At 45.2% G+C, this 19,729-nt stretch overlaps 4 protein-coding genes across 4 annotated transcripts in view; 3 read left to right on the top strand and 1 right to left on the bottom strand.

Moving 5' to 3' along the window:
* Positions 1 to 793: 793 nt before the first annotated feature.
* On the top strand, positions 794 to 4,903 carry fgg (fibrinogen gamma chain). Its single transcript, XM_035638034.2, has 9 exons — positions 794 to 953; positions 1,070 to 1,117; positions 1,219 to 1,405; positions 1,805 to 1,889; positions 2,418 to 2,548; positions 2,965 to 3,098; positions 3,711 to 3,895; positions 4,081 to 4,358; positions 4,555 to 4,903. Exons 1-9 carry the CDS (start codon positions 891 to 893, stop codon positions 4,737 to 4,739), a joined length of 1,296 nt encoding a protein of 431 aa, XP_035493927.1. The 5' UTR covers positions 794 to 890; the 3' UTR covers positions 4,740 to 4,903.
* A 2,104-nt stretch (positions 4,904 to 7,007) lies between these two features.
* On the top strand, positions 7,008 to 12,323 carry plrg1 (pleiotropic regulator 1). Its single transcript, XM_035638042.2, has 15 exons — positions 7,008 to 7,170; positions 7,388 to 7,494; positions 8,393 to 8,529; positions 8,754 to 8,804; positions 8,914 to 9,007; positions 9,121 to 9,211; positions 9,306 to 9,404; positions 9,520 to 9,612; positions 9,935 to 10,084; positions 10,167 to 10,268; positions 10,590 to 10,692; positions 10,831 to 10,939; positions 11,183 to 11,322; positions 11,439 to 11,632; positions 11,725 to 12,323. The coding sequence occupies exons 1-15, from the start codon at positions 7,162 to 7,164 to the stop codon at positions 11,782 to 11,784; spliced, it is 1,539 nt and encodes a 512-aa protein (XP_035493935.1). The 5' UTR covers positions 7,008 to 7,161; the 3' UTR covers positions 11,785 to 12,323.
* Positions 12,322 to 14,859, bottom strand: LOC118312945. Its single transcript, XM_035638043.2, has 4 exons — positions 14,189 to 14,859; positions 13,888 to 14,088; positions 13,582 to 13,787; positions 12,322 to 12,519 (listed from the first exon to the last, which is right to left on the bottom strand). Exons 1-4 carry the CDS (start codon positions 14,323 to 14,325, stop codon positions 12,344 to 12,346), a joined length of 720 nt encoding a protein of 239 aa, XP_035493936.2. The 5' UTR covers positions 14,326 to 14,859; the 3' UTR covers positions 12,322 to 12,343.
* A 986-nt stretch (positions 14,860 to 15,845) lies between these two features.
* The window catches only part of dchs2 (dachsous cadherin-related 2), a 29,008-nt gene continuing 25,124 nt past the window's right edge, over positions 15,846 to 19,729 (top strand). The window contains exon 1 of the mRNA XM_035638041.2: positions 15,846 to 17,892. Coding sequence (XP_035493934.2) covers positions 16,159 to 17,892 — 1,734 coding nt within the window. The 5' untranslated portion in view covers positions 15,846 to 16,158. The remainder of the gene's footprint in view (positions 17,893 to 19,729) is intronic.

The raw sequence follows: 19,729 nt of genomic DNA on the forward strand, positions 1-19,729 counted from the left end.
TCACCCACCGGTGCAGCCAAGCTCCAGATAGGAAACCAGTGACATCTACAGAGAGTTGGTTTTTTTTTAATTTGTCCTAGTCAGTTTCACCAGTAACAGTCAAATAGAGACTATGACAAACAGAGAAACTTGACTTGTTGAGTCATCCCGTCGCAAATACAAGCAACCTTTTAAAAAAATGTGTAGGTCAGATGCATATGGAAATGCAGGTTGCGTATGAAATTGCCATATACAGTAGCTGGGGGATTTGCTCAGCCTCGGGCGGAGGTCTTTGCTCTCCGAGTGCTCGTGGGTTTTTTTTTTATATTTCCCTTTGCCCACGCAAGGAATTTATCGCGTAGCCCATCTTCACTGGCAACACACCGAAGTTAATGTTTCACATGGACCTGGTATAATGACATATTCACGGAATGACTCGTTCGGACTTCTCTGTGCTCTTTATCGTAAAAGGAATAAGAAAGGTAAACAAGCTGTGACTACAATCCTGCTCTTTCACTGGAATCCACTGGAATCCACTGGAATCCACTGGAACAAGTCCGACAGATGAAAGTAGCCCAACACAGTAAAACGCTAAAGGCATGAATATAGAAAGCTGAGTCATGATTTTTTAGATTTGCCTCGTCAGCCTCCGTCCGTGACACACAAGTAAACATGTGATGGAGAAAAAAAAGCCGAACCGCGGCCATCACTTACGGACGCTGTCATCATCAGTCCGGTCACAGTTGGACATTTGACTCACAGCTTTGTCCCAACTCGGTGCGTGGGATGTTTGCATACGAACCCCTTATCAAACACTGGACCGAGGACCTTGGTCAGATAAATATCCCGCCGAGTCAAACTGCTCTTCATTCTCCGGGAGGACAGGACCACAGCGGTTGGCCGAAAGCAACATGGTGCCGTCACCTCTCGCAGCGGCAGGAGGACTCCTGCTACTTTTCTCCCTCTCGTCAGCGGTGAGTCTCGAACATCTTTTGAGCCTTTCACTCCTTCTCTTCTGATGTGAGATCTGATCGGGCCTTTTTTCTTCTTCTTCTTCTTCTTCTTCTTCTTCTTCCTCTTTTTAATGCAGCAAACCAGAGGAGACAGCGTCTCATTGTGCGCCCCTAATGACGGCTTTGTAAGTAAGCAGTGACGTCTCCCCGCGGTTTTGTGTGGACTGCGTGGTGCATTTGGCACACTTACGGTTGGTATGTTTCCGTTTGTCGTGTCCGTCCACAGGGAAAGTACTGCCCTACCACGTGTGGGGTGGCCGACTACCTGCTGAAGTATATGCCAGGCGTGGACAGGGATTTGAGCAATTTGCAAAGGGACTTGGAATCGATTGCCAATCTGACGCAGGGGGCCGAAGAAAAAATTGTCCACATGAAAGATTCCACCACTTCAGCTCAAAAGAGTTCCATACAAGGTAGCCTTCAAAATATGACTAGACCATTGCAGTGTTTTGCAGCACACACACACACACACACACACACACACACACTATATTATACAAAAAAAAAAAAGAAAAATTCCTAAACAACTTGAAAAAATGACTTTGGTTGAATAAAGTTCGTTTAACTTAAGATAAGCAGTTAAGAAATTAGACGGAAAAATCAAATGCATTTGTGTGTAAACAAATCGAAGACATTTCTTTTGAGTTGGGGAGCGATTTTTCTTTCCTTCAGTGAACCGTGTGTGACTATATAATACTATGAATAAATTGAAAACAGGAAATCGTTAGTCTTTCCTCATCAAGCACAAACTGGTGTAAATATATTGAATGTATTGTCAACTGAACTGAGCTGAACGGACTTCTTCTTTTCAGACCCGCTCTTCAAAAAGTCGTCGAGCATGCTGGACGATGTCATTCGCTTTGAAAAGACCATCGTCACACAGGAACAACAAATATTGTAAGTTGCCATTCGCACTCAAATTCCACATGCGCGTGCTCGCTTGCAACAACGTCCTGCAGCACCTCATGCAGACGAGGGGAACGAGTTCTGTGGAATGAAAGTAAAGTGTGCTTTTCACTCCGCCACATTCATTTGACGGCGGAAGTTCCTTTGCAGGTAAAAAATGAATCAGCTTATTAATCGGGACATATTGTTATGGTACACGGCATGCAATGGTATGTAGAATTTGCTCCACCTCGGCCAGTTTTAATTTGACATATTCAGTAATATGATAACAATGTTGAATAGGATATGTATAGAAGTCAAAGTAAATTGGATGCAAGGCCTTTACTTGGAATATTTTTTTCATAGTAGTGCTCCCTAGGCCCAAACTGTCAGGTCAATGCACGCCAACCTCCTCGCCCACACAGTGTGGACTGGTCGCAGATCACCTCTGTCTCCCCTGGACGCACAGGAACCGAGACTCGTGAACGACGTCTTCCATGTCTGATTGGCCCTTTTCTGTAACTGTTTCCCTCCTCCCAGTGATCTCCAGAATCTGATCTCGTCCAACGAGAGGCGAATGGCGGACTTGAAGCAGCTCTCCATTCAGCTGCAGCAGACATGCAGCGAGCCCTGCAAAGACACAGTTGAAATTCAAACCATCACAGGAACAGGTAAAGGAGGAAGGAGAAGAAAAAAGAAAATCAACCGTGACCCTCAGGGCATTCGCATTTCACAAGAAGTTGCTCAATCGTACCTCATCGGAACAACGTTTGTCCTAGTTCAGTGTTTAGTCAGAGAGTAAAATCAATACGGTGCATCAATGCAGAGCAAACAGATTTATTCTATAAAAGTTTTGTTCTGACCTCATTTCAAAGAACTTTCCTAGCTGCTAAACAAATGTGCACATAGTTGCTTTGAAGTATAATTCAGACCAACAACTGTAAAAAAGAAAAAAAGAATAATTATAATCTGCATTTCTGTCAGGATTTATCATCACAAGACATTTTTGACATATTCAGTCATGTTGAACTTTCCCTCCTCTTCTTCTCCTTCGTCTTCTTTTCTTTTTCTTTTCCTTTTCTATCAGACTGCCAGGACATTTCAAACAAGGGTGCCACCACCAGCGGCCTTTACTATGTGAAGCCGTTGAAAGCCACTGAGCAGTTCCTGGTCTATTGTGAGATTGACAGCTTTGGACGCGGCTTCACCGTGATACAGAGGGTAGGAACATTGCTGTGCTCAGCACGCGTCACGACGATTCCAGTATACCGCTCTCGGTAAAAAACAAGTGGGCTGCACTAGTCGGGCGAACAACACGGAATGTGCCAATACTTAAAGCAAACAACCGAACTTATTACCGCACAAGAGGTATTAGGGAGGCGACAGGGACTGGACCAATTGTTCTGATTTCATTTGAAATAAAGACCCATCTGACTGTAATCAATATTCATTTGGAGCCTGCAACACCCTCCTCCCCGAATCCATGCAGTGAAATACAATAGCAAAACTGAATTAATAACTAACTTAGCTGAGTTTAAACACTTGAACACTAATATTCTCATATTTTATTTAAATGAAATATAAATTAGATCATATGAGGCCCGTTATGTTGGACTTAAGATGTCGGAACACAGAAAATGAAACACTCCCATTCTCCCCCACTGAGAATTCTCTCAGACTCCCCTCCCTGTTCTTTCTAAAGTCCCTCTGCTCACTCATCATTTTCACGCAAGCCCCCGAGCGGGCCTCTCTTTGGATTTGAGAATTACTTTGTTGCCAAACTGTGTCGAAACAGTCTCCGGCCGTGACAACGGCGCTTGCTTGTGTCCACAGAGACGCGACGGCAGCGTGGACTTCCACAAGGACTGGAACCAGTTCAAGCAGGGCTTCGGTTACCTCTCCCCAGATGACACGACCGAGTTCTGGCTCGGCAACGAGAAGACCCATCTGCTGACGGACGGTTTGAGCATCCCGACCGTGCTGAGGATAGAGCTTGTTGACTGGGAGGGCAACAAGAGGTATGTGCAAAAACACACACACACACACACACACACACACACACACACACAGGTTAAGAGATTATATAAGAGCTGAGCAAAGGCAAACATGACCCATACAGGAGGTTGCCTCAGAAGAACAAATAGAGGACTCAGCGAAAAACACCCAAATTCCACGTTCCTCTTCCTGGCCCTCCTTTCTGCAGGTACGCAGACTACACCATGTTCAAATTGGGATCAGAGGCCGACATGTATCGCCTGACCTACGGCTTCTACCTTGGCGGCGACGCGGGAGACGCCTTCGCCGGCTTTGACTTCGGAGACGATCCCAGTGACAAGTTCTACACGTCCCACAACGGCATGCAGTTCAGCACCTTCGACAAGGACAACGACAAGTACGACGGCAACTGTGCCCAGCAGGACGGCTCCGGCTGGTGGATGAACAGATGCCATGCTGCACACTTGAACGGCAAATACTACCAGGGTAGGAACACACGGATAACAAACCGGCGCTGAAACCCTTTCATTGATGTTTCGCTTGCGGGAATGGCGCTGTTTAAATCCCTCTAACAAATCAGCCACTTGCTCCCACCGGCTCAAAGACAGAACCGTCATCCAGTCACCTGTGAAATCATGTGAGGTCTGATCTAAACTGGCTTTTTTTCGTTCCCTCCGCCCAGGTGGCAGGTACACAGAAAAGGACGCGGGTGAATATGGCTTCGACAACGGCATCATTTGGGTCACATGGCACAACCGCTGGTACTCCCTGAAAGAGACGACCATGAAGCTCATTCCCCTGACCCGCCTCACCACAACAGGTGGACAGCAGATGGGCGTGAAGGAGTTGGGCGGACTTAAAAAGTAGACGCACGTGTTTGGGGTCCATGCTTATTGTGTTTCGCGCAACAACCCTGAAGCCAACCTCCAGTAGATCAAATACAATGCCTCTGTGGAAGATGTCTTGATTCTCCGGTACTTCGTCAGTGTTGTTTTGCGCGCTAAATAAAATGTTTTTTTTTTCCTGTCAAATGTGGTTTGTCATTACTTCACTGGACAGTCTTTGGACTCCACCAGCCTGAGGAACACATCACTAATAATGTCCATATGGCAAACGTCTTTTTTATAAAACAATGTGAGATGAGACTACAACCCCAGGTAAATACAAATCGTCAAGAAAGAGAACGCGACGACAGGATACGTGTCTGAATTGACTCTGAGAATTATTCAAATGTTGTGTCCCAGCACACACAGTGACCAGTGAAATCTGTGATAAAGGCAGTTCAACGGGCCGTTGAACACACCATCTTAAATAGGAATATTTTGTCCACTTCATTTGTGTATAATACCAACCTCCACTGTGACACAGTGTCATCATGCATCAGAATCATTTGTTTCTGATACGTAAGATTTAATGCAGAACCCACGACTTGGATTTCAGGGTTTTCTATCTTTCTGACGCAAGGTCATATTCTTAAAGATAATACACACACACAAATGCATACACACTATAAAATAGGAAAGAACAAGGGGCATATTTGCTTTGTATTCAAATTAACAGATTTTTGATTAATGGGACATTTCTAACCAGGTTTAAAAAGAAGTCTGGCAAACATCAATTTGCTTTAGCAGCAGAGCAAAAAGCAATCCATCTGCAGCCTCGTGTCTCTGTAAAAAGGAATAATTTAAAGATATTGACCAGGACAGTCATCCTCAAAGCACCCTTTAAAGGGCACTTCAAAACATTCCATTATTTATTTAAGTAGTATGTAATTTCATTATCTAGACTTAATATTGTTAAATAATGTTTATTTTCCTCTCTAGAAGATCAAGGTTACACTTTATAGCTCGGCCTACAGGTTATTTGCATTAAATAAAATCATCCTGCTTTTACTTTTCTAGGACTGAGCCCAGAAAAAATAGTTTCAGATTGAATGATGTCTTCTGAGTCTGACTGTAGGAATCAAAGTTACATTTTCAGTGTTACACAAGACACAAATAAACACTCTGTGATTGTGTCATGATGGCACAGCTCTTACCCGAACATGTTACCATGTGTATTTTGATCCACATTCAGATGGATTATTTACCTTGCATTGCGCAGTGGTAGTGCTTGTCCCCGTGCATCGTAACGCCCACTGCTTGTGCAGTTCAAATTCCACCTGGCCCGTACACAAAAGGCCCGTACGCAGCTCCTCATTCTCTACAGTCTCCTCCTAAGATCAAATGGTGTCTTTGAGATTAGTCTCACATAATTACACTGGAATTCACAAGGAGAATTGTGCTCCTAAAATGGGTTGTTTGGTGCTCGTCTTACTCTAACTGGATCAACATTTTTTGGCATTGACCGTTTGGCAAACCCCTAAATCCATGTTCTTTGTCAGGTAAACAAGGCCTGGTACACGAAAGCAGGGAAAGCAAACTTTGGCCCGTACACACTGCAAGTTAGACTCATTCAAATTACACACACAGTGTCAATGTATTATCAGGGAAAAATGAAATCAATCAGAGAGTTGATTGTCTGAATGTTATTTAGAATTTTTGTGCCAAGGTGCGAATGCGGGAAAGGAAGTTTTTTTAAATTAAGTTTCATGGGCTTTTATGCACATATATTTATGCGTACAAAGCTTCAACAGACACTGAAAGACCATCACTAGGATTGGGAAAACGTTACAAGAAAAAGATGTAAATAATTTAAAAAAGCAATCAGCATTCATAATATATAGAATATTAGATAATTAGATAACTGATTATTAAAATCATTCTTTTAATCCCGCAATGGGGGGGATTTTCTGTGTTAGAGCAGCAGAAGTGAAAAGGGAAAAAGAGAAATAACTCAAATATATATGCATACATTGTGAGCATTATGTATGTACTGTACTGTATATACAGTGCAACAGGATTGTACATCAGCACAGAAATTGCACAGATCAGTTATTTAATTGACTGTTCTGTATATGATCTAATGGTGATGAGCATGTAGACGTAAAATAATGTGGTGTCGTTCATATGTCGTTGTTTTTTTCAATGGCGAAAAAATAACTTTTATATCTTGCGAAATAGTAGCTTTTCGCCAGCTAGCGTGTCTTCCTCCTCGCCGGTAGGCGGCGCTGCCGGTTCAACCGCGGTTCCTCGTGTCGTCTACTTCCGGTTCATCCGCTCGTCGAGTTTTGTGGCGCTGGTGTTGTTTTGTGTTCGTCTGAGATCAAACTTTCTGGTTCGACATTAATACGCCGGGATAAATAACTTCCTCCCGCTTGCGGCGTCTCGTCGGTTTATTCACCGGCACGATGACGGAGGTGAGTCGACGTTTTTAACTCGTTCCGTTCCGTGGCTTTTTGTCTTTCTCGGCTCCGCCGCTGTCGCACGTTTAAGCTAGCTCGGGCCCGGCTAACTGCTGGAGGGCGTTGCGTTCGCGTCACGTCGCCTCGGTTTGAATTTTACACATTTAAAAGGGTTAAATGGCGTTAAAAAAAAAAATGCTTGAATGTGTTTTTATTTGCGTTTCTCCCACAGGACGTGCAGAAACACTCCGTCCACACTCTGGTCTTCAGGTCTCTCAAGAGGACTCATGACATGTTCGTGTCCGACCACGCGAAGTCCGTCGCACTGGACGACGAAAGGTGAATCTGGGAAACTTGATCGTATTGAAAAACCTGCTGCAGAAGAACAATGTTGTTGTTGTTGTTGCTTTTACATGTACAATAACAAGCTGACAAAAACCAAACTGGTTTTATAACACATCTCGTGTACTTACAGTTTGACTCATTACATTCATTCTGCAGAGTGAAACTTGTCGTGCAACAAAATGAACTTAGTCTTTTTTCATCATCTGGTGCGAAATCATTTCTTTGTTATAATATTATATTATGTAATATCGTTGGGGTTTTGACAGTTTGATCATCTGAAAACGACAACTGAAGTTCTGACAAGTTGCGATGGCCATGGTTTCATTTCCTCCACTGGCAGAATGATTGATAGATAACGGAAGCAATTGTTAGTTGAAGTCAACGGTTAATCGATTAGTAGTCGACTACTAAATTAATATCAACTGTTTTTGATCATCGATTGATCGGTTCAAGTAGTTTTTCTGGGGGAAAAGTCAAAATTCGCCGGTTTCAGCTTCTGAAATGTGAATATTTTCTGGTTTCTTTGCTCCTCTGTGACAGTGAACTGAATATATTTAATGCATGGACAAAATATTTTTGGCTTTGGGAAACACGATCGCCATTTTTCACCATTTTATGGACCAAAGAACTTCTCGATTAATCGATTACGAAAATAATTGTTGGTTGAAGTCCTGATCCATATTGTGATATTAAGTCATGTGGAACCACGAGAGAAGACTTCATATACATTTCCAGCTCCTTGTAGCATCCATTATTAACCGTGTAACCAGTGTTATACATCGCATCAGATAAAAGTCTTCATATGTACAGTAAAGAACTCACACCAGTGAATTTTGAATAGGACCCAAAAATAAAAAAAATCCTATTGTCTTTGTCTATTATACATTCGCAGCCACAAGGTGAAGATGGGTGTGAAACTCAAAACGGAGTACGGAGCGGTTCTACACATGCCCGTCCTGAAGGAAGGGAAAGACCAAGTCCCACATCTACCAGGCATCATGCAGGGCCACCAGAGCTACACGCATCCAGGTGAGGGAGGACTCGAACGCGGCATTATGACTTCAATACAATCGTATTCTAGTCATCAGGAGTATCGGTTTAATCCCTTAAAGTACAACAACGTTTTTTTTCTTTTCTAAGTGAAGCAATAAAGCAGTTGTAGTTTATTTGGACAAATTCTAAAGTCGGTTTCTAGTCTGAAAGCAAATTGCTCTCATGAAACCTGATGTATTTATTATATTTGTTTCCTGAAGATGACCCAGAATACCTGATCACCGGGACACACGCGTACCCCTCTGGACCCGGTGAGTACAATGCTATTATTTTAACAAGGCTTTGTGCTTCGAATGATCTTACGGCCATTCACTGGGGACACCAGTGTTTCCAGTATCACACCAGTGTTTCAATCGACAGGAGTCTCCTTGACTGCGGACACAAAGATGCACAGAAATCCCAGCGAGGGAGGAGTCCACTCCATGGCGTTGGCTTTGCCGCCCTCACAAGCCAGGTACACATTTTCCAAGTTTTTTAAGTCAGGCGTGTTATTGGTATTATTTTGTCATAATGTGTTAAGTGCATTTTCATCACTTTGGAATCATGCAAATTGTTGTTGAATTTCAGGCAGGACTTGAGTCGCACCGCAGCCGGTGTCGGTGACATCCATCGACACGCAGGAGCAGCGGAGCGATCTCACCCTCACTCGACTGCCTTGGTAGGTCCCAGTCCATCCCCACGTTCACCTGATGTAGTATTTTGTTTTATTCTTGGTGTGAAAGACATAATGCCGATAAATGTATTTATTGCAGTCGCTCGTGGAAGGAGGCGGCACCCGAAATTCTGCACTCATGAGGAAAGCGCCAACCATGCCCAAACCCTCGTGGCATCCACCCTGGAAACTGTTTCGGGTAACTGCAGATTAATTTTAATTTGTAGATAAACACACATAAACACAAAAAATTAGGTCTTGTATTCAGATAGTGTCATGTGTAGTTTTAAACAGCAGTGTGCTTTCTCTGACAGGTCATCAGTGGTCATCTTGGCTGGGTGAGGTCCATCGCAGTGGAACCTGGGAATCAGTGGTTTGTCACAGGGTCGGCTGATAGAACCATTAAGGTGAGTAAAGTGGGGAAAGAAAGACTTTCTCTGTGTCAGATATTTCTGTGATTGATTATTTTGTGTGCAAAAAAATATTCAGCCAAAAGGTAGGTGATGATCCTGATGTGTAAGAGCTTGAAACAAAATGTAATATAAAATCAAGTTAATCTTCCTTTTTGACCATGGGAACAGAACGTTGACAAAATTATCCAAACCTTTCTAGCTTCAGTTTTCTTCCCTCCCGTCACCACGCGGTGGCAGTCTGGAGACGCTGTTTTCTTTTTTGGTAGATGTTCTATGAGGATCCTAATGCGACTGGATTGTGGTTTTGTCATGACAGATCTGGGACCTGGCCAGTGGGAAGCTGAAACTCTCCCTGACTGGACACATCAGCACGGTGCGCGGCGTGGCGGTCAGCAACCGCAGCCCCTACCTGTTCTCCTGCGGCGAAGACAAGCAGGTCAAATGTTGGGATCTGGAGTACAACAAAGTACGTCACCGGCCATGAGATTCACTTTAAAAACCTGAAGTCTTTGTCAAAGTCTCTTGACAATCTGAATTTGTTGTTTCAGGTCATCCGGCACTACCACGGACATCTGAGCGCCGTGTACGGCGTAGACCTGCATCCAACCATTGACGTGTTGGTGACGTGCAGCAGAGACGCCACAGCGAGGGTAAACTTCACCGCTCAAGTGTTGGCATGAGGAAGTTTAACGTGTCGGGCTCAAGATGGGTCACATTTAGAGTTTGTTTTCTTTTGGTCATCACAAGGAGGAAAGTGCATTTTCACTCCTGAAAGTCCGAAACCAAGGTTCACGTCTTTGTTCCAACATTTGACTCGGTTAGTTTTGTTTTCACGTTGCAGTTTAGGGAGCAGACTTAAGAATTTTGTCTGACATGCGTACGTCTTGTCCTCATCACCTACTTGGGCTGCATCTACCTATACTACTACTAAAATGAGTTGGACTAATTGGATTTTCTCTCTGTCCACGCAGGTGTGGGACATCAGGACAAAAGCCAACGTGCACACGCTGACCGGACACACCAACACCGTGGCCACAGTGAAGTGCCAAGCTGCAGAGCCACAAATCATTACCGGTAAGTCACATTTTACAACTCGGATCGAAGAAAACCAACCATATCATCCTGCTGGGCTGTCTGAGCTCGCTCAGGAGCTGGTTTGTTTGTTTGTTTATACTGTTAATCCCAGACTGACAACCGATTAACTTCTCGCAGGCAGCCACGATGCAACAATCCGACTGTGGGATCTGATCGCCGGGAAAACCAGAGCTACGCTGACCAACCACAAGAAGTCGGTCCGAAGTGTGGTGATGCATCCCAGACAGTAAGTTAATACATGGATGTCTGTGTTGTGTAGTAAGTGTGATGTAACAAAGAGTCACACAGATTAATACACTGACTGATTTGATTTATTGTTGCAAATAAGTTGTCAAAGACTAAATGTTTACTGGTTCTGCATTTTTCTCTGTTATATTACCATTCTAAAAAGAATAAATTTGAGATCTTTGTTCTCTTGAAGCTTCTTGTGGACACTCGGCCAGTTTTGTTAATTTCTTCTTGTTTACAGATACACGTTTGCTTCTGGTTCTGCTGACAACATCAAGCAGTGGATGTTCCCAGACGGCAACTTCATCCAGAACCTGTCGGGCCACAACGCTATAATCAACACTCTGGCTGTTAACTCCGATGGCGTATTGGTGTCTGGAGGTATTGATCAGCATCCTAATTGTTGCCTTTTCCCCTAAAGTACTTATATTAATAAATTATTAAAAAAAACTCAAGACTCTGGGATTATGATTCACATTTGTGTTTTTGTCCTTTAGCCGACAATGGAACCATCCACATGTGGGACTGGAGGACAGGCTACAACTTCCAGAGGATTCACGCGGCCGTGCAGCCCGGCTCTCTGGACAGCGAGTCGGGCATCTTCGCCTGCATGTTCGACAACTCGGAGAGCAGACTGATCACCGCCGAGGCCGACAAGACCATCAAAGTGTACAAGGAGGACGACACCGCCGTACGTTCCACGATGAAATTCAGAAAGTCGGTCTATGTCTCTGTGCCACTTTCCACATCGTCTGACAAAATCTCTTTTTTTGTTTCCTGCAGACGGAAGAAAGCCATCCAATCAACTGGAAGCCAGAAATCCTCAAGAGAAAAAGATTCTAATGATTTTTTTTTTATTATTATTTGTTCATCATCAGTAACTATCTTAAATTTTTATTTCTACCAAACCTCCCGTTGTAGATACACCGGTCAAGTCTTGCTCGTTAGTGCTTTTTCATCGGGCAAATTTCTTCATAACCCCCCCAGAAGAAAAACAGATTTGTCTGCTTTATTCCAAAAACCACTTGCACTCTTCGTCATACGCCGTCAGTCCGATGAAGTGGCCGTTTTGAACCGCCAGGTAGAGCCCCGAGTGTTTGTTCTGGATGATGACGGCTCTCTTGTGGCTCTGGTCGGTCTGGTCGACCAAAAGCAGCCACTCCTCAGACGCCGAGGGACTGGCCTCCGTGTGGACCCGGTTCTTGCTCGGGTCAAACCCTGCGGAAAAACAAAAAAGAACGAGGGTGGTGAAAATTGATAGAGAAATATTGTTTTGTACTGATTCAGAAGAACCACCAGTTGTAAAGACTTTGCCGTTTTTTTTTCTGGATCGCACTGTAAAATTTATTTTGCTCCATTTAATAAAAACCACAGTTTTCACATTTCCTATTGTTTCTTTGTGTCAACTGAGAGAAGAGTTTCTCTGCTTACCGAGGAATCTGTTGGTGACAACATTCCTGTAGTGTTTACAGCCGTTACCCTTCACCTCCTCCCAGTAGCAGTGATCCCCGGGTGTCTCGCTGAGCTCCACTGTGTTTCTGCCGTCGTCAATTGTCGGCCACAATATCTGCTGCTCGCCTGCAAACACACAAGTCGTGGCACGAGAGAATGTTGTTGAAACATGAGCACAAGGTGAGTATGTTTTGTTGACCACATAGTATAGTTTCAATGTGGATATTACAGGAGAGCCATTAAGATTAAAGGGTCATTTTTATGGAACTATTTCCCACCTAAGTGTTATGGAAACATGCAGTTAGAAAAAATACTTCTACATCAACACTTATTCCTACAGTTACTGTCTCAATTAATCGAAAGACTTTCACAAGAACAAAATATCCCTATGACGACATAACCTGATTTGCCAGGAAAGACATTTCTGAAGTTTTTTTGTTGTGGGTTTTTAAATATTGTCATTGACGTGAGCTCTAAAAACTAAAACTCTTCTAACTGCTTTTGTATTTAAGTGTAAGTATAAATCTCAGACATCTTGTTCCTGGTCTTGGAATCAAATGTTTTTGTCTCTCCTGGGATTTACATTGTGTTGCATATTAAAAACCTTGTACACGAGTAAACATTTTTAGGACGATTCCAGTAGTTTTTGAGAATAATTTTTTTCTTTTTCTACCAGAATTTTATTAACTTGCATGAGGAAGATGGCTCTAGAGCCACATGTAGAGAAAATGAATGGGAGTGGAATCGGTTTACAATGTGTTTAGTATAGAGAATTTTTTGACTCCACTTACAGAATAAATAGAGGAAGAAGTGATTTCTACCAGAATTTTAATTCCTGGTATGAGGAAGAGCTCTGAGGCCACATTTAGACTTTCGTTGTCTATGTTGGGAAATTAAATATAAAGTGAAAAAAAATGTAAATGGTCTGGCACCATTTAGTTGAGCAAGTAAATTTTGAATTTCCTGGAAAGAACTGCTCCAATTTAAAGATTTATCCTCAAGATTTTATCACATCAAACCAAATTTTGATGTTATTCCAGCCGACATTAATTCTCTCATAGACCTTAAGTGTATTTACATTTTCAGCGATTTTTCAGTGATTTTTTCTTTAATTTGACAAAACCAGCCTGTGTCTGTGTTGCAGATTGAACAGCTAGTTGGTGTTAATAATCCACGTGTGGCTACTACCTGAATCGTGGATGTAGAGCCCTGTGAGCGCGTGGCGGAAGCGTCTGCCTGGTTTCCTCTTCATGCAGGACTTCGGTGGCTCCGGCTCGTCCGTCTCTTCTCCGGGAGCTTCCTCCACCGCCAGGAGGAGACCGGCGTTAAACATGATCTCCTCCTCCAAAGACCTGAGACACAGCTCAAAGAGCTCCTCGTCCTTTTCTGCATTTCTAAAAGCATCGACACTGCATGTCTGAGTCCTCTCAACCTTGTGATGTTGTTGTTTTTTTTTTAAAGTTTTCCTCCCGTTCCTTTCAGAAGGCTCCTCACCTGAAGTCCACCCACAGCAGGCCCGCGGTGATCAGTCCCAGCCACTCGCTGGCCTCCCAGTCCTTGGCGAGCATGACGGGCACGATGGCGACCTCCCTGCTGTCGGCGTAGTTCAGCTCCTTCTTGCAGCTGCGGGACGCCTGGTACGACGGCGTCATGAAGGGGCAAATCACCGCCGCCTCCTCCACGCCTGCAGCCATCCTGAAAACAATCACAAGGGACTATTTGTATCCTGATTTGTGTTACTCCCGAGATGTACAATTCACATTATCTTTTGTAAACATATTCTTTTTGTACTCACGCATCGTTGATGTTCCCTGTCACCCCTCCCTGTATGTCCATCCACACTGGCAGCCCGTCGTCTTTGAGGCGGTTGTAGATCTTTTCCACAAGAGCCTGGTCATCCCACTGGTAAGAAAGCATTACATGTGAAGGCATTTTATATATATATATATATATATATATATATATAGATCTCCGAAAATTATCCTCAGCTGAGGCAAAGTTTTCAGTCTCCTAAACAAACCGGCCCAGACAAAAGAAGAGTCACAGCTTTGCTGCTTGTTTACTCTGGGGTTTGCTGCTCAGGTAACTAACATCTGTTGCCTGGTTACAGCGGCCGGTTGCACCAGTGGGAGGAGGCGTGGCGGCGGCTGCTGTGAGTGACCCGCAGGAGCAACAATGGCTTCACAATAATGAGCAGGTTGTTATTAATGGAGCAGTGAGCTATAAGAATATGAATGTAGTGGAGACTTTTCATCCTGTGAAAGGTGAAGTTAGAATAGTTTGGTGCCATTTTTTTTAAGCTCAATATAGTTAATAAAAGATTATTTGTAATTGCCTGTAAAAAAGAGGCAAATTGTTCTTGATGAGAATAATATTCACAATTCAACAGAGGTAATATAAGTCTGTTTTCAGCTATAGTGAATAATATCTTACAGTAATATTGTCACTTTTTAGTGGACCATATGATTGTTGTGTAGTTAACTATATTCTCAAGTTTACTCTATGTTCTGTGACAGAACTCAGATTAATCTTGTGAATTTCATTTTTTATTTCTGTTAATTTCTGCACACATTTATTAAAAAAGAAAGTCTGCATCATGTAAAAGCAGCTTTAAGTTATTCAGATTAAAATCCTAATTGTCATTTGGACTGTATAGTGAAAGAGTCACGAAAATAATAATAATTAAAAAAAAAAGTTATAATAGGAGAATGAAGATAGAATGTAAAATGTTGAAAATCTGATTCTGATTAATTTTGGTAGACTGAATGTTTTTCGAGTTTAAGATTTGAAAATAAATATGCAGATTCAAAGGAATATGGACATGTTATAACTTCAGTGTCACAGACATTGTAAAAAACACAACAAAGAGAAAACATTTCTCTCACCTAGTTTGGGCAAAACATTTATTTAGACGACAAACAAACTTTTTCTACAACAAACAAATATTTTGTATTTCTCATCTTTTTTCTGCGTAGTACAAGGCTTTGACATAATGATGCTGCAGAAGCTCAACAATCCTTCTGACGCTCACCTGGTCGTTTACCGTTTCTAACGGTAGAGGGCGCCACTGCTATAATGAATGGATTTTTGCCAAAACCTCATTAAAGCGCTTGGTCGTTTAATTTCTCCTAACCGCTTCCCTAAAACCCCGGAGTATGAAATATGATCATATAGAAAGATTGAATTCTCTCAACTCTCTGGCCACAATGGCCTCCGCGTGTGAGTTGTATCTCTATTCCCTCCCCTTTATGACCCAGCACAGGTCAAACACTCCGTGCCACCTCTTAGCACGTGGCACTGACTGAAGGTACAGTAGGCTAATCTCTCGGCCTTCAAAAAAAAAAAAAAAATCTTAAGCAATCAGAGCCACAGATGGAGCCGATCAGCTTGGGACGTGCCGCCTGCCGGGAGGGGGGGAGGGAGGGGGGAGGGGCGGCTGTCCAGCGCAAGTGCGCACAGTTGGGACACTGTGTGGCCACTCCGGTGCCGTGATGCGTGAGGAAGAGAAGGGGATTTGCGCTCGTTTGGATTGTTAATTCCAAAGAAACGCACGCAAAACAAGCTGCTGAAGGGGTTGACGATGGGAAAAGACTGCCAGTGCGCAAAAATGCCCGACGCGTGTAATAACTGTTTTCGTTCGGAGAAGTCGTCTAAGACGTGAGTGATCGGTCTGCGTCTGACGCGGAAAAACATGTGGTCGGGTTGTAGATTTTTGTTTTTTTTACTCAAAAACGAAGAGGTCCAAGGTCGCGCGTAAAAGGACGAATGGCGCGCAGAGTTGGCACAGCCTCGCTGCTCCAGGCGCTCGCGCTCTGGCTGCTTTGCGCGCGCTCCCTCGGACAGGTGTTCAACCTGACGCTCTCCGTCAAGGAGGGCCTGCCCGCGAAAACCATCGTGGGAGACCTGGGCGCGGGCATACGCGGGCCGAGCACCGGGTTCTTCATCTCGGAGAGCAGAGACTCGTACGTGTTCAGGGACCTGGAGATCGACGCGGACACGGGCATCATCTCCACCGCCGTGGTCCTGGACAGGGAGAGCAGGGACAAGTACGAGTTCGTCGCGGCCACCCTCTCCGGTGAGATGATCAAAGTGAGGATCGAGGTGGAAGACGTGAACGACCATTCGCCCGCGTTCCCCACGGGGGAGGTCAACTTGGAAGTGTCCGAGTCGAGCCCCCCGGGCAGCCGCTTTCAACTCGAAGGCGCCACGGACGAGGACGAGGGTGAGTTCGCCACCCGGGGGTACAGGCTCACGGAGAGCGAGATGGGGGAGTCGTTCCACCTGGAGTACCGCATCGGACCCGAGAACCACGCGAGCCTGGATCTCGTCCTCGACGCCAAGCTCGACCGAGAAGCGCAGGACTTCTACTCGCTGACCGTCGAGGCCTTCGACGGCGGCGTCCCGGCCAGGACGGGGACCCTCCGGGTGGACGTCCGCGTGCTGGACGAGAACGACAACGCGCCCGCGTTCAACCAGACCGAGTACCACGCCTCGGTGCGCGAGGATGCCCCGGCCGCGTCCGCGGTCTGCCGAGTGCGCGCCACGGACCTCGACCTGGGGGACAACGGCAGGGTCACGTACGAGATCAACCGGCGCCAGAGCGACCCGGGCGAGGTCTTCTCCATCGACGCCACCACGGGCGTCGTGTACCTCGACAGGCCGCTGGACTTCGAGGCGCAGGCCTTCCACGAGCTGGTCGTCAGCGCCACGGACCACGGCGCCCAGCCCGAGCGCAGCAGCGCCTTCGTGGGCGTGAAAGTGGTGGACGTCAACGACAACAGCCCCGCCATCAGCGTCCTGTTCCTCAGCGAGACGGGGGACGCGGTGGTGTCGGAGGCGGCGGCGGTCGGGGACTACGTCGCCCGGATTTCGGTGTCGGACCCCGACCCCGGAGGCGCGGGGGTCACGGTCACGCTGCAGGGCGGCGATGGGAAGTTCGACCTGCAGCGGACGGACGCGTTCCTTTACGCACTGCGCGTCAGCGCAGAGTTGGACAGGGAAGACAGCGACCTGTACGAGTTGAGACTTCGCGCCTCGGACTCCGGGAGCCCCCCCCTGAGCAGCGAGAGGCTCTTCCTCCTGAGGGTGTCCGACGCCAACGACTGCCGCCCGCGGTTCGAGCGGGACGTCCACGTGGTCAGCATCTCGGAGGACGCACCCGCCGGGAGCTCCCTCGTCCGGATGCGCGCGCGGGACGCGGACGGCGAGGGCGTCAACTCGGACGTCCGGTACTCCATCCTCGGGTCCAGCCGGGACGGGGCGGTGGGCGTCGACCCGGAGTCCGGCCTGGTGACCACGGCGGCGGCGCTGGACAGGGAGGCGCAGGCGCAGCTGTGGTTCCTGGTGGTGGCCGCGGACGGCGGGGAGCCGGCGCTGTCGGCCACGGCCACGGTCACCGTGCTGGTGGGGGACGTCAACGACAACGAGCCGGTGTTCCGCCAGCAGCTGTACAACGTGTCCATACCGGAGCACAGCGCCACCGGCAGCTGCTTTCTGCAGGTGTGTAGGCCCGGAAATGCGTCGTCTAAAGGAGCAGTGCACACAAATCAGAAAACAAAACCAAACAACAACAACAGCATTTTCTCACAATCCCTTTTCCATCAAGTCAGAAGTATTGTTTGTGTCTATTGGTCCAGGTTGAGAGACATCGACTTTGACAGAATAGAATAGAATAGAATAGAATAAAAATAGAAAACTTTATTGTCATTGTTACTTGTCACAGCAGCACAGTATCACACAGGGTTGCAAAAATACAACTAAAAACACAGGAACAAACTGTTTTCAGAAAGCTATGTAGTGCAAAAGTAATGTGCAGAGAGAAAACAGCACCAGAATGGAGTGTGAAAATATGTTTTTAATTAGTTTTTTCAATTTGGGTGAACAGACCCCCCTTTAAATCATTCAGCTACGGTTTTTTATGGTTGAAAATTCATCCAGGCAGTGCAATTTTCCAGTCATAAATGAAGTGACTTCTATAACAGAGCCTCACCACCTGGGGTTGTCGTCATCCATCCGAGGTGTCCTAATATATAAATCTGATGAAACGTGAGACTGGACAGGTACTAAAGAAGAAAAATGTGGTTAAAAATGATATGTTTATATATTTAGTTATGATTTATATATATATGTATATATATATATATATGAGATATTGTAGAGAGTTAGGAAAACAAGAATATAAATATTTGACAGAAAGATCTAAACATCGAATCAGACGAGAAAGAACAGAGCATTGAAAATATCTTTTAAGGTCTAAATTCACTCTTAAGGGATCATTTAAGATCTCAGTAGTTCTGGCCTAACGTCGATCAGTTACCTGTTCATCACAGAAACACCTCATGAATATCCTGCGCCGCTATCATAGCTGAAAACTCTCGTTGACGTCATCTCCTCCTCTAGACAAACGCAAAACGCAGCCAAAACCAACATGGAGGAAAATGTAGCACCGTGACTTATTCACACACAAGGACAGAGGGGAAGAAGTCGTCAGTGGACGGAGTTGCCTCACTTGTCAAGGGGCAAAGTTTTACCCCATCACATTCAAGTCTAAAACCTTGAAGGAGGCGAAATGTGGTCAGACAAACAAGAGGCCTTAAAGTTAGTTGGTGGGTCACACGTTCCACAACACAGTCCACTGGATAGTTTTACTTCAGGCTTCACGTGAGTGTGTCAACTCCACCCTGCTCGTAGACGCTGACAGAAGATGCACAACTGTCAGAGCAGTTGAACGAGTCTCTCTGCTGCGGACGTTCAACATCTCGCTGCTTCTTTTCTTACGTCTCAAGAGACAAAAGTGGCCTTCAGTCTGTTTGCACAAAAGCCATCAGTGTTCCTTCTAAACACACGCACACACACACACACACACACACACACACACACACTCTCCAGTTCAGCACTGTGATATGACAGATGTGTTGCCTGGCACCACTCCCCTGCTGCCTGGCACAGGCTGAAACCCCTTTTACAAAAGCACTTGTGTCTGCAAATGAGTAAACAAACATAAGTGATATTTGGAATTTAAATAACGGCCAAAATGTAACGATAAAGTTTGTTTATAAGTGAAGTCTCTTTTTGGATTCATGTCATCCCAAAACACCACACGAAAAGTGGAAAAACGTCGGACTAAGCAAAATGGTAAACTGAGAGAGGCAGAATAAGTTATGTAATAATAGTTTTTTACAGTTGAATATAGGAACAGGCCATTATAAACATACAGTTACATTAGTGTTCAGTTGAATCAGTTACAGTCTGTTGCACCATATACACAGATTTCTCAGTAACAACATCTGACTCTCAGTAAAGTCAGAAATGACAAGTGAAGGCTACTGGGACTGCT

The sequence above is a fragment of the Scophthalmus maximus genome, chromosome 8, assembly GCF_022379125.1.
Source record: "Scophthalmus maximus strain ysfricsl-2021 chromosome 8, ASM2237912v1, whole genome shotgun sequence".
Lineage (NCBI taxonomy): Eukaryota > Metazoa > Chordata > Actinopteri > Pleuronectiformes > Scophthalmidae > Scophthalmus > Scophthalmus maximus.

Bases quoted from the DNA above. Each gene is read 5' to 3' on its own strand.
- fgg (XM_035638034.2), top strand. From the start codon at position 891: ATGGTGCCGTCACCTCTCGCAGCGGCAGGAGGACTCCTGCTACTTTTC. The intron at 3,896-4,080 runs GTATGTGCAAAA...TCCTTTCTGCAG, and splicing joins GACTGGGAGGGCAACAAGAG to GTACGCAGACTACACCATGT. The intron at 4,359-4,554 runs GTAGGAACACAC...CCCTCCGCCCAG, and splicing joins GAACGGCAAATACTACCAGG to GTGGCAGGTACACAGAAAAG.
- plrg1 (XM_035638042.2), top strand. The intron at 8,530-8,753 runs GTGAGGGAGGAC...TGTTTCCTGAAG, and splicing joins CCAGAGCTACACGCATCCAG to ATGACCCAGAATACCTGATC. The intron at 9,613-9,934 runs GTGAGTAAAGTG...TTGTCATGACAG, and splicing joins CGGCTGATAGAACCATTAAG to ATCTGGGACCTGGCCAGTGG.
- LOC118312945 (XM_035638043.2), bottom strand. From the start codon at position 14,325: ATGCCTTCACATGTAATGCTTTCTTACCAGTGGGATGACCAGGCTCTT. The intron at 14,089-14,188 runs GTGAGTACAAAA...GATTGTTTTCAG, and splicing joins ACAGGGAACATCAACGATGC to GATGGCTGCAGGCGTGGAGG. The intron at 13,788-13,887 runs GTGAGGAGCCTT...CGATGCTTTTAG, and splicing joins CTGCTGTGGGTGGACTTCAG to AAATGCAGAAAAGGACGAGG.